Source organism: Staurois parvus, unplaced genomic scaffold (genome assembly GCF_062004578.1).
Source record: "Staurois parvus isolate SC_StPar_1 unplaced genomic scaffold, SC_StPar_1.0 ptg001032l, whole genome shotgun sequence".
In the NCBI taxonomy this organism is placed as follows: Eukaryota; Metazoa; Chordata; class Amphibia; order Anura; family Ranidae; genus Staurois; species Staurois parvus.
Window position 1 is genome coordinate 934,654 of NW_028318828.1, and position 14,759 is coordinate 949,412.

General features: G+C 40.7%; 1 protein-coding gene across 6 annotated transcripts in view; it reads right to left on the reverse strand.

Moving 5' to 3' along the window:
• Window positions 1-14,759, reverse strand: part of PACS2 (phosphofurin acidic cluster sorting protein 2) — a 1,098,307-nt gene that overhangs the window by 33,360 nt on the left and 1,050,188 nt on the right. For 5 of the 6 annotated variants that reach the window (XM_089657830.1, XM_089657827.1, XM_089657828.1 and 2 more), the window contains 2 exons: window positions 14,289-14,512; window positions 390-503 (listed from right to left, as the gene is read on the reverse strand). In XM_089657830.1, coding sequence (XP_089513956.1) covers window positions 390-503; window positions 14,289-14,512 — 338 coding nt within the window. Of the gene's footprint in view, window positions 1-389; window positions 504-14,288; window positions 14,513-14,759 lie in introns of those variants that run through there. The other variant, XM_089657831.1, reaches the window with a different exon arrangement.

The following is a 14,759-nucleotide window of genomic DNA, read 5'->3' on the forward strand; positions in this document are numbered from 1 at the left end:
TGAGGAGGTTGATTTTATATTTTATTACTAATTGGTGTATTGCACCGGTGCACAGAAGCATACGTTTACCTCTATTATTTATTGAAAGGTATTCCTGTGCGCTGGGGTGTGAGAGAGATATATAAAAACGATCCTAACCTTTTCCAATTCTATCAAAAACTCACATTCTGTCCCAAAATAGGAATGCTTTTATATATATATATATATATATATATATATATATATATATTTTTTTTTTTTTTCTAACAGACATTTTAATGATGTCATTTCTGTGGGTTAGATGCATAAACCTAGCCACGTTCTACCCTTCTACCCTGTGTAGATGCAGGTGGCATGAAGTTTTAGGGTACTTAAGTGGACACAGTTATGTTGAATAAAAGAACACTTACCTCTAAGCATATTCTGCTGGTGCTTGGCAGTGCAAATTAATCTACTGATGCCTTCTATGCATTGATATTTGGATTCAATTTCTTTATCTTTCGTTTTTTTAGGCAAAAACATAACTGAAAAACAATTATTACATTAACTTGTTACCCTGTTTGTGTTTGTTACAAACATATGATACATACTTTGACAAGGATTGAATGACTGTATCTTTCTCAAACACTATTAGGTATTATATCTGAAATGCATATCTGTAAGCCTTAAAATCCTAAGCTTCAATAAGGCTTCCTTCACAAAGACGTACTATAGGGAATATCCATGTGAGGGTCGTGTTTACTCACTTGGGGATGCACAGATGCTCAGGTGTTCCATGCAGGCAGTCCAATCCAATTGGGACAAAGCAACTGCATGAACACAGCTGTTGCTCCCAAGTCAACATTTGGGTGGATACGGAGACATGGCCCAGAACATTTGGAGCTGTGTTTACACAGCTGCTGTGTCCTAATTGACATGAATAGGACTGCCTGCATGGAACATCAGTGCATCCCTGTGCAGGTAAACACAGCCCTTGCATGAATGTACAACTGAGCAGAAATGTTTACAAACATGTCAAAGTTCTTCAGTCTACCTAAGTGTTTACAAAGAACAAAGGGATGTACAGGTAAAACTTGAAAAATTAGAATATCGTGCAAAAGTTTATTTATTTCAGTAATGCAACTTAAAAGGTGAAACTAATATATGAGATAGACTCATTACATGCAAAGCAAGATAGATCAAGCCGTGATTTGTCATAACTGTGATGATTATGGCTTACAGCTCATGAAAACCCCAAATCACCAATCTCATAAAATTAGAATATTGTGAAAAGGTGCAATATTCTAGGCTCAAAGTGTCCCACTCTAATCAGCTAATTAAGCTATAACACCTGCAAAGGGTTCCTGAGCCTTTAAATGGTCTCTCAGTCTGGTTCAGTAGGAATCACAATCATGGGAAAGACTGCTGACCTGACTTTTGTGCAGAAAATCATCATTGACACCCTCCATAAGGAGGGAAAGCCTCAAAAGCTAATTGCAAAAGAAGTTGGATGTTCCCAAAGTGCTGTATCAAAGCACATTAATAGAAAGTTATGTGGAAGGGTGGAAGAAAAGGTGCACAAGCAGCAGGGATGACTGCAGCCTGGAGAGGATTGTCAGGAAAAGGCCATTTAAAATTTTTGGGGACTTTCACAAGGAGTGGACTGAGGCTGGAGTCAGTGCATCAAGAGCCACCACACAGACGGATCCTGGACATGGGCTTCAAATGTCATATTCCTCTTGTGAAGCCGCTCCTCAACAACAAACAACGTCAGAAGCGTCTTACCTGGGCTAAAGAAAAACAGACCTGGTCTGTTGCTCAGTGGTCCAAAGTCCTCTTTTCTGATGAGAGCAACTTTTGTATCTCATTTGGAAACCAAGGACCCAGAGTATGGAGGAAGAATGGAGAGGCACACACTGCAAGATGCTTGAAGTCCAGTGTGAAGTTTCCACAATCTGTGTTGATTTGGGGAGCCATGCCATCTGCTGGTGTTGGTCCACTGTGCTTCATTAAATCCAGGGTCAATGCAGCCATCTACCAGGAGATTTTGGAGCACTTCATGCTTCCTTCCGCAGACAAGCTTTATGGGGATGCTGACTTCATTTTCCAGAAGGACAAGGCACCTGCCCACACTGCCAAAAGCACCAAAACCTGGTTCAATGACCGTGAGATTACTGTGCTTGATTGGCCAGCAAACTCGCCTGACCTGAACATCATAGAGAATCTATGGGGCATTGCCAAGAGAAAGATGAGAAACATGAGACCGAACAATGTAGAAGAGCTGAAGGCTGCTATTGAAGCATCCTGGTCTTCCATAACACCTCAGCAGTACCACAGGCTGATAGCTTCCATGCCACGCCACATTGAAGCAGTAATTGCTGCAAAAGGTGCCCAAACCAAGTACTGAGTACAAATAATGCTTATACTTTTCAGAGGTCCGATATTGTTCTATGTACACAATCCTTGTTTTATTGATTGCATGTAATATTCTAATTTTCTGAGATTGTGGATTTGGGGTTTTCATGAGCTGTAAGCCATAATCGTCACAATTACGACAAATCACGGCTTGAACTATCTTGCTTTGCCTGCAATGAGTCTATCTCATATATTAGTTTCACCTTTTAAGTTGCATTACTGAAATAAATGAACTTTTGCACGATATTCTAATTTTTCGAGTTTCACCTGTACAAAAACATATGTTTCTCTCATGACACAATTGTACTGTTAACTATAGATATCATTAAAGTGGTTAAAAACCCTCATATACACCCAGTGAAGTGACTAGCATCAGATGATACACAAAGAAAAAAATTAATCCTCCCACATAAGTTGTACCTCTTTATCTGCTGCCACTTCTTCTGTAAATCATTTTGAAAACACACAGATCAAAGGATTTTTCTCAGCTTTAGCAGCAGGGGGTGGGGATCTGAAGTCTCACAGTGTCAAGCTCAGTGAGAAGAGCTCTGAGCCCTGATTGGAGGGAAGGTAAACACTCCTTTCACAAAGTATATAAAGAGCAAATAGAGCTAAAAACAGAGGTTGTGTGCTGGAGCTCTACTCCCCCCATCAACTTTTTATCAGTGTTGGGAAAAGCATTCAGAAAAGATTCATACAACATACTCCAAGAAATGGATTTTCCAGTAAGTACAGAAACAATTGAGTACTGCCTGTGATACTTTTTTTTATTTGCACTAACGTACAATTTTCAGGACAAGCTTTCGGGGTATGTCCCTTTCTTCAAGTTCCAAGCAGTACTACTTCATAAAGTTAGCAGAATGTTAAAAGAAACAATCTCTGAGGGAAAAAACACACACACAAACCAATGTACACAGGAATGGTTATAAAACTAGGATTAGACTAGATTAGATTAGACTAGGGGGGGGGGTTGGGGATGACAGTCACAGAGGGGGTCGTAGAACTGGATAATGAGTGTTGAATCCCATGTCTACATTAAGGCTGTTATCTTTTGTATGAAATAAAAATATCATTCTTAGTTCAAACGTTTTTCTTTCCTTAATAGTTTTGAAATTCCATTTAAGAACTAAGGTATTGAGGTCTATCACAGTGTTGTCCGTTTGTGAGAAATGGTGTACAGAAGTCATCTTCTTTATGTTCCTTGATGGTATGTCTGTGCAAATTCATCCTTGTTCACAACTTTTCTCCTGTTTTGCCAACAAAAGATCCTTCGTTACATTTTTTGCACTGGATAAGGTACACAACATTACTGGAGGTGCAGCTGTATGATCCAGTGATATTAAAGATTGATTTTGAGTGTGTGACACTTTTTGATGGATTCATTTGGTTGCAGAGTTTTTTTTTTGCAGGATTTGCTTCCATTACTTCTGACATCATAATCAGAAGGACGTTTCCTGCTGAGTAGTTTATGTCTAAGGTTGGGGAGCTGTCTGAAAGCCAGTATTGGGGGTTGTTGGAATATTTCTTTCAGAGTTCCATCCTCTGTTATGATGGGTTGTAAATCTTTCATTATTTTTCTTATTCCTTCTAGTATCAGTCTGGGAGAAGGGAGTGTTAGATGTACTATAAGATTTAAATATACTGCCAAATTGAAAACAACTCCAGCTAACACTTTACAAGCAATTACAGCAAACAGTTTTGCTTCTTTGCAATAAAGGTTTTACATCAATAAATAAAAGCTGATCATTGTAAGTGTACCTGTAGCTGATACATCTGTTGGACAGCTTGTTCTATTTTAAAAACAACAGATTTACTTCCGGTTCTGGCGCCACATGTAATGGAGGAAGACTCGGCAGCTCCGGCATCCATGGCACATAAAGCTGGCTCCATGCTCCTTAGACACCCGTTACCACCCTTCCGGACACCCCCACTGTCTCTTACACCCTGCCACGTACAGTTGCAAGAAAAAGTATGTGAACCCCTTGGGATTACGTGGAGTTTTGCATGAATTGGGCATAAAATGTGCTCTGAACGTCATCTAAGTCACAACAATAGAAGAACACAGTCTGCTGAACATAATACTACACAAACATTAGATGTTGCCATGGTTTAATTGCACATAACATGTAAACATTCACAGTGCAGGGAGGAAAATGTATGTGAGGCCCTAGCTTAATGACTTCTCCCAGAGCTAATTGGAGCCAGGAGTGAGCCAACCTTGACTCCAATCAGTGTGATGATATTGGATGTGTTGCTGATAGCTGTCCTGCCCTGAAAAAACACACACCTGTTTTGGGTTTACTGGTTTCAAGAAGCACTGTCTGATGTGAACCATGCCTCGCAGAAAAGAGCTCTCAGAAGACCTACGATCAAGAATTGTTGACTTGCATGAAGCTGGAAAGGGTTACAAAAGTATCTCCAAAAGCCTTGATGTTCATGTGTCTACGGTAAGACAGACTGTCTACAAATGGAGAAAGTTTAGCACTGTTGCTATATATAAATAATAGTGCAGCGCTAATAAACTAAATCACCATAAATTATACTTCATGGGCTAAACAAGCCAAACACACCTACATGTGAATAGTGACTGAAAGCATAAAAAATTCTATGTAAAAAATATGACATATCTTAAAGTGACAAATTCATCTTCGTGCCCTACACACGTGCCAGCAAATAACTCAACAATATTAAAATATAAGACATATATCATGTGATAGTGCCACTTCAAATCTCATAAATGAACACAAATATATAAGTCCACTGTTTGAATAAGTGATAGGACATACACATGCAATGTGCAACTGGTGCTCAATCGTGTAAGTGCCAACAAACTTTTCCACTCCAGCTGCAGTGCCTCCTCACCTCCTTTCTGCGACCCCTAAGGGCCAGAAAGCCTTCAGGATCACCCTGGATCCTCAACAATCCCATCTGGTAAATCTCCTTCCCAAGTAGTTCTATTATTCCTCCTCCAAACTTTCTCCTCTGTGACCTTTAAGGTCTTCTAAGCAGATTTTCTGTGAAGTCTCACTCACATAATAGTGAGCAAAGAAAGAGATCCTCCATAGTGTAGTAAATCAAGCTTGCAGTTCATTTATTTTATGAAAAGAAGTAACTCACATTACAATACAGCCTCTTCCTCTCCCCTGCATGGGTAAACTGCATTCATGTGGTACTTCCTGGGAGTTTTCAAGTTGGCGTCCCGTACCGGAAGTGCGTTACTTCAAAAAACGGAACCGTTTTTTTAAGTGACGCACATAGTAAGAATCCCAGAGTGTCAGCTAAAGACCTACAGAAATCTCTGGCACATGCTAACATTTTTGTTGACACATCTACAATAAGGAAAACATTAAACAAGAATGGAGTACATGGGAGGACACCATAGAGGAAGTCATTGCTGTCCAAAAAGAATATTGCAGCACGTTTGAAGTTTGCAAAAGAGCACCTGGATGTTCCACAGCACTACTGGCAAATTATACTACGGACAGATGAAACCAAGATTGAGTTGTTTGGGAAGAACACACAACACTATGTGTGGAGAAAAAAAGGCACAGCACACCAACATCAAAACCTCATCCCCACTGTAAAACATGGCGGAGGGAGCATCATGGTTTGGGGCTGCTTTGCTGCCTCAGGGCCTGGACGGATTGTTGTCATTGATGGGAAAATGAATTCCAGAGTTTAACAAGACATTTTGCAGGAAAACCTACGACCATCTGTCCGCCAACTGAAGCTCCGCAGAGGATGGGTGATGCAACAGGACAATGACCCAAAGCATACAAGTAATTCAACAAAACAATAGCTGCAACAGCACAGAATATGCCTTCTGGAGTGGCCCAGTCAGAGTCCTGACCTCAACCCGATTGAAATGCTGTGGCATGACCTTAAGAGAGCGATGATTCACAGCAGACATCCAAAGAATATTGCTACACTGAAACAGTTTTGTGAAGAGGAGTGGTCCAAAATTACTCCAGATCGTTGTGCAGGTCTGATCTGCAACTACAGGAAAGGTTTGGTTGAGGTTATTGCTGCCAAAGGAGGGTCAACCAGTTATTAAGTCCAAAGGTTCACATACTTTTTCCTCCCTGCACTGTGAATGTTTACATGTTATGTGCAATTAAACCATGGCAACATCTAATGTTTGTGTAGTATTATGTTCAGCAGACTGTGTTCTTCTATTGTGACTTAGATGACGTTCAGAGCACATTTTATGCCCAATTCATGCAAAACTCCATGTAATCCCAAGGGGTTCACATACTTTTTCTTGCAACTGTATGGAGCGGTACCTTGTCCCTCCACCCTACGGCCCTGCACCCGCTCAGGGACCCGACACTTGCAGCTCTCCTTTAGCTGCAGCCAAGATGGCCGACAGCATGGAGACAAACACTGCTATACAGGCGCTTCAGTCAGGGTTAGAACCCTCAGATCTGCGGTCCTCAGAAGACCAGTATGATCGCATAGCGCAGGCAGTAGCCATGCTTTTCTCGCCCACCATTACAGCACCAGTGGACCAGGCGGTATCTTCAGGTCTTGACCAAATATGGAAGGAGCTGATTGATCATGCAAAACGCCTGTCAGAGGCTGAACAACACATATCAGATTTAGAAGATGAGGCTCACATTTCCCATGCAGGAGCTCTGCAATTTGCACGCACGCAGCAGCACATCCTAGAAAAGCTAGATGATTTAGAAAATCGCTCACGCAGGAATAACCTGAGAATTGTTGGCCTTCCTGAATCGTATAATTCTGGCTCCCTGATGAATCTCTGCTCAGCAGAGCATAGTAGAAAGGGCCCATCGCCTGGGCACGCCATCTAATGACAGACGCTCGAGGTCAGTAATAGCTAAATATCTCAATTATGCGAATAGAGTGACCCTTCTCACGTCTTTTCGCAATTCACACTCACTTCAAATTGATGGCTGCTACTACTACTCTTTGCGGACTATTCATGTCTCTCGCAAATGTAAGGCTTTTCAACCAATCTGTGCAACTCTCCACCAACACGGCATCAAATTCACATTAGCCTATCCCACTACGCTGAAGTTAATGACACCTTCAGGAGAACCAAAATCATTTGTCCAACCGGAAGAAGCATTGGAATACACACAAACGCACCTACATGTCACTTCTGACATGAGGATCACGCCAAACATTCATCATACCCCGGGACCCAGAGACCAACACAGCCCACGCAAGGACCCACCAAAACGCCAATGTACGACATGCACCTCAGGCCACCATAACTCCAACCCCTGCTCTATAGTAACGCAGAATCTTCTAGTCTCTCTTCCGAGTATTCTATACTGCTGAACGAAGACAGTCTAAACACATCAAAGTTACACAAGTATTTGACAACTTGGTATACCTACATGACATATGTTGGTTGTTCTGATGATAAAACATTGATAGATGGGATGGACGGTCCTCACCCTCCTCCCATGATAGTTTAAACCTAGCTCATGTATCATTGCACGGGAAGATTAAGCTGGTACCTTCTTTACACATTTGTAAGGGGACAGCGGGCCCCTGAACATGACCAGCTTCTCATGCCCGCTCTCAAAGCGATGCTTCATCAGGTAGGCTAGTCGGTAATGCTGATTGAGATAAAGTGTTACATGTGGAAAAATGTGAAGTCGAAGCTACCACGATGGCTTTTCTTATATGTTATTATTCTTTTGCGCCCCCGTTGGGCCCCTACATTCTCTCTCCGCCCTGTTCTCCCCACTCTTCTACATCTTGTTTTAACCAAGAAATCATTCTTTTTAACTACAGAACCGTTACTAGCCCCCAAGGCTATAGGTTGGAGGCGGAAGAGGGCAGAGACAAGTTTAGCATTATGTTACAGTTTTAAAAGATCTGTCTATGATTCAACTTGATGGTACGGATAATTTTTGTTATGTGAAGGGTCTGAGATCCCCCACAGATGAATGGCGATACATCGCCAACTGAAGCGGCTTAAAACGGATATAGTGCTTTTACAGGAAACACACCTAATCCAGGATGATTTTGTCCACATGAAAAAACTATGCCAGGTTCACGGCTCCTTCTCAGTTAGGGGTAAAGCAGGGGTAATGATTCTCATTAGCAAAAGGCTAACAGCAGACGTTATAACTACATAAACCGATGAAGACAGCCGTATGATCGTCTTACATATCAAAATAGGCCCCAACACACTAGCTTTTGCAAATATCTATGCCCCCAATTAGCCCACCAAGCCATTCTTTCAACTAGTGTCATCCAGGGTATCCAGATATCTACATTTCCCTCTTGTCTTGGGCAGTGACTTCAACTCCCTCATGAACGGGAAGGAGGACAGATCAGCTGTCGTACACAAACCCACTATAGATTCTATAGGTCACTCATCCAATACTTCCTTGCTTACACACTTTACGGAGACGTTTCAACTTACGGACATTTGGAGGTTGTCCCATCCTGATGGTAATTAATATACTTTTTACTCCCCAGTCCACCACACTCTCTCCAGAATAGATTGTCTTTTTCAATTCTACTATACTCAACTCCATTAATAGTTTAGTAATCCACGACATAGCCATTTCAGACCATGCTCCAATATCCAAACACATAGCCTACATGGAATCTGACCAGTCCCCTAAAATATGGCGTTTCCCCTCCTACCTAGCAAACAACCAGGAACTCCTCCAAGTACTCACTGCCACCTGGCAAGATTTTGCTGCTACCAATGATGCTCACAAGTCTAACCCCAACCTATTCTGGGAAACTGGCAAAGCAGTGATGTGGGGCAAAATAATTGCCTTTTCAGCTTCATATAAAAAACACCTCTCACGCAACTATCGGGTGGCAAGCGATCGCCTGAGGATTGCTCGGGCCAACTTAGCGGACAAGAATACACATGAAAATAGGAAACTTTGGTAGGAAGCCAAAAACTTGTTCGATCTGTGGTGCAAAGCCCAGGAAATCACCTACCAACCATATTCGGACCTTCAATACCACAAATTTGGCAATAAGCCAAGAAAACTACTAGCCCGACTATGCAAAAAACCCTTTCACTCACACACTTTACATCCCTTTGAGATCCAGCCGGCTCTGTTCACAACACCAGAATCAGATAATCAGAACTTTAGAACAGTTTTATGCCCAGTTATATGGCCCTGACCTGATAGACTCACAATCAGCATGCTCTTTTCTCGATCGTCTCTCTCTCCCTCGGGTGGACCTGGCTGCCTTGGCATTGCTTAACAGTCCCATTACCTCAAAAGACATCCATAATGCAATCACCTCTCTAGCTGGTGGCAAGGCGCCAGGCCCAGATGGATACACTTTGGAATTCTATAAACTGACAGATAAGCTCATCTCACCAACCCTCATGTCAGTTTACCACAAGATACAACCGGGGGGTGACTATCTACCAACCGTTTTTCAAGCTCACATAAAACTGATAACGAAAAAGGGAAAGGATCCAACTGACCCAGGATCCCATTGTCCAATTTCTTTGCTAAATCTAGATGCTAAAATTTTATCCAAGATTATTGCTAATGGGCTGGCCCGCATAATGCCTTCACTCATCCACCCCTCGCAAGTGGGTTTCACACAAGGTCGCTCAGCGGCCTCGAACATTCAAAAGGACCTGGCGGTACTAGAACACACAAAACTTAATGGAAGTAAAGACATAGCCATAATCTCACTAGATGCAGAAAAGACTTTCAACAATGTAAATTTTTCTTGGCTACACATGGTACTTAAAAAATTTGGCTTCTCTGGCCCCTTCTCCCAATTTGATCGAATCCATGTACACTGCGCCTATGGCAAATGTAATCACTGCTGGCTACATCTCTAATCCTATTCATCTAGATAAGGGAACTATACAGGGTTGCCCTCTGTCCCCTCTCCTTTTTAATCTAGCTTTGGTACCTTTGGCAAATTTCTAAAATCTCTAACTCCAAACTACACAGAGTCAAAATTGGTCAACAAGACCATCGCATTGCCCTGTTTGCAGATGATATTCTGATTTTTACTTTTAATTCCACTGCTGACATGCCACATATATTCTCAGTATATAAAGAGTGCTCAGACCTACGTATTAATTTCGCGAAAAGCGGAATTCTACCCCTTTACAACCCCCCCCCCCATGGACGCACAACACAATCTTCACTCTTGCCAAGCATCACATGGGCATCAAAATAGGCAAACTTCCATGATCCATCTACCATTTAAACTTTACCCCAGTCATAGGTAAAATTATAGCAGAACTAAATATGTGGAGAACACTACCAATAGCGCTTCTGGAGAGATCACACTTGTTCAAAATGTCAGCTTTCCATAGCTCCTCTATCCTCTTCACATGATTCCACTATTGTTATGACATGCCAACATTTTGAAATTAAAAAAAGCGATATCCAATTTTCTCTGGCAGGGACACTGTTTCCGGATAGCCCTTCACAAACTGCATCTCCCTAGGAGCAAGGGGGGATCAGGATTACCAAATGTCAGTCTATAATCTTTCATGTCTGTTAAGAGTGTGTCTGGATTGGCTAGTCCAAGCATCCAGATATTCAAACTACAGCATAGAAAGAGACATGGTACACCCATTCAGCCTACAGGCCTTGCTACACTGTAATGTCAACTCTCTACCTCTCCATCTAAAACATAATCTGCTAATAAGTGATACGCTGATAGCATGGAGAGAAATCAGGTGTAAACTGGTTGTGTACCCCTGGATATCTCGATATTTATTTATACACAAAAACCCTGCTTTTCCCTACCCACAACAATACTCTGCCTATGCTGGGTGGCTGTCTCATGGCCTCAAAAATATTGTACAATTTTTGATGGCGCTTCTGGTTTTCCTTTACCCTTCTCGACTATTAAGTTGCCATATGAAATATCACCTCACCAAGCTATATATGTTCTACAAGTCCAGAACTTTGTGAAAAAAAACTTGCCCCAGATAAAACTCTCAGATTTCGCACTTCTTTAATTGACACTCTTCTGGCATGTGGTCAATTCAAAATATTGGATGTCTACACACCACTAAATTTATACCTCAGCAGAACTCTGGAATCTACATCTACGGCTTCTTGGCTGAAAGATTTTAACAATACATTCTCAGTGGAACAAATCATTTCGGGCTTCAACAATACATGCTCCTTTATAAACAACGCGTTTTGGCAGAACAGGAGCTCAAAATTGTACATCGAGCATATAGGTCTTACAGCTTTTCCAAGTCGCCCATGTCCACTCAAACCTGCCCTCACTGCTCATTCAACAAGCCTACTCTTCTTCATAGCATTCTGGTCGTGTCCAGCTGTCTCAAGTGGAACTATTGATAGAATCAATCACTGGCCTACAACCATCCATGAACCCTCTCTTTCTTCTCTTTGGGAATTTTAGCCTTCTTCAACTTCTCGTCAATAAACACAAACCTTGGCTAGCCACCTGTTTAATGTCAGCCAGGAGAGCCATCCTAAAGCAGTGGACGTCGCTACCCCCACCATCAATAACCGATGTGAAACAGGACACCAACAGCCTACTTCGCATAGAACATCTGGATCTTTAAGTCTCTACCTCTCGCCACTCGAACTTTTTCAACCGTAAATGGATCACTTACATCACCAAATTGTATCCTACCCTTCCAGCCTACTGGACAGGTTGAAAGAATGCTTCTACTCCGCTCAAATGATACAAACCCGTGCTACACTATACCTGAGTCAATGCTCTCTAGCATTTACACAGACAAGTCATGCCCGTTGTGGGTTATATACACTTCTACTACCTGATTCCCCCTTGACACCTGGCAGTCTCTAGGATTATGGTAACACTAGAAATTATTCTCTTTCAAACGCTACTGAGGGAACTAGTGTCTTTTGCAAGTTTATCTTAGCTGTACATAAGTCATCTGAGATCCCGGTATTCTCTGTGCTCTCTCTTCTTTACTTAACTCTCCCTTTTTACACCCCCCCTCCTTTTCTTTTTACTCCCTCTTTTACTGCACCTTATCTCCTGTCCCACTAAACATTTTTTTCCCTCTCCTCTTTCCTGGATATTTTCTTATCTATTCTCTAGACCGACACAAGAGTTAGTTGTATCAACCTTGATTTTCTTAATGTCTCGATATTATGTGAATGGTTTTTGGCTATGAAAGCATATTAGGATGTTAATACTGCTTCCATTATCCTGCACATGTATTATATTATACACTGTCAAAACTCCAATAAAAATGTCTTTAAAAAAAACCCAACAGATTTAATGGCTGGATCACCAGATGAAAATAGAAGACAGAAAGCCTAAAAAAGAAAACTAATGCAGCCACCACATCTATTAAGCGACAATATGATGTTTGCTTTTGGGTTTAATACTGCTTTAACAGTCTTAGTTTTCTCAGTCTATTCAATATGGCTCGACTTATGCAGTCGTTCCAGCGAGTAACACTGACATTCTCTGGTAGTTTTGTATAAACCTTCTTTTGTAATTGCCGCAGTAAAGGTGGGTAGCAGGTACAAGATTCAAAGTTCAGGTTTGGGGTTGGAAGTATATTTAATTAGAAGTAGAACTAACTAGCTGCCTTAAAGATTAAGTAAAGCTGCAATAATCCCACTGCCACAGTTCAAATGACACAAGACTAAGCCATTTTTTGCACTAAACCAGAGACTGTGTTTTTACATGTCATACAGTGTCTGAAAAAGATTACTGACAGCGCTCTTCACCACATCTGTATTGATTGCTGCAATTGTTGAACTTAATGTTCATTTTATACTAATAAATTACATACAGTGGGAAAAATAATTATTTGATCCCCGGCAGATTTTGTAAATTTGCTCACTTACAAATAAATGAAGGGTCTATATTTTTTATCACAGGTGTATTTTAAATGATAGAGACAGAATATCAACCAAAAATCAATTATATTATAATCAATTATATGACCGGCTGCAGCTCTAATAAGGTGCTATACCTTTAAATGTATTTTAAAAATGTAGGTGCTGCCTGGTCTGTGCAAGCATATATCAATACCATGTATGTGTGTAAAACAGAAACCTTGCATAGCAACAAAGAATAAATAAAGCAAATATGTAAATGCATAAACAAATAAATGCATAAATGAATAAATTAAAAAAAGTACATAAGTAAATAAAGTTCATTCAATTAGTCCATATCTTTGTGCTTCTTCACTTAATCATTATGTGACAAATGACCATACTTCCTTCATAAAGTGCCTGGTAACGTCATCATTTCCAGCCGGTGAGATGCACACCGATGCACGACTTCCGGTCCAGTGTTTCGGCTTGTTTTTTTTACATGTTTACTTTTTGGTTTACTTTACAATTGTTTACTTATTGGTTTTTTAATAAAAATGGAATTACTCTATGCATACCTACATCTGGAGGTAAATCAACATTGTCATTGTATACTGCTGAGGAGAACAGGATACAAATACCTAGGAGGACCACTAGTCTTAACAAGGAATAGCACACAACACTCTTATTCACCTAAGAGTCCACACCATCTGGTGAGTGATTGGGAGCATTGGAGGGGAGCACTTTTTATGCACCTTTTGTATTTGTAAAGTACCAGGCCCTTTATGAAGGAAGTATGATCATTTGTCACAATGATTAAGTGAAGAAGCACAAAGGTATGGACTAATTGAATGAACTTTATTTACTTATGTACTTTTTTTAATTTATTCATTTATGCATTTATTTGTTTATGCATTTACATATTTGCTTTATTTATTCTTTGTTGCTATGCAAGGTTTCTGTTTTACACACATACATGGTATTGATATATGATTGCACAGACCAGGCAGCACCTACATTTTTAAAGTACATTTAAAGGTATAGCACCTTATTAGAGCTGCAGCCGGTCATATAATTAATAGGTCACATTCACATGAGATCCACAAGAGCGGGTATATAATAGCATTTATTATATAGATTAGTTACCTTTTTTGTTTTTCTCCTTTGTGACCACGGTCATCGACATTGTGGGAGCAGCTGGGACCTCACTGTTGGGAAGCCTGCTGACCTGCAGCGAGCGGAAAGTGCATTTCAAAGTGTTCTTAGCAGAGGAGGACTCCCTTTTCTCAGTATCCTTCTTCTTTTCAATCATTGGAGCCACTGTCCAGTAGTCCAGCTGAAGCCCCATAAGTTCACCTCCTGGGCTTTGGCTGTACAATAAATATGAATCAGTAAGCATAGGTCTGAGCATAGAAAATATGGTTTTCTATATGTATATTGATGCTGTTTGTAAAATGTGTCCTGCACCATAGAAGAATAGCATGTTTTATAATATGTAATATACAAACAGAAGTGCCAAAACATTTTTTATGGATTTTACAAACAGGAATGGAACATCCTTTAATATTCATGATAATTCTAACACAAGTTGCAATAAATGCATAGGGCCTCAATAAC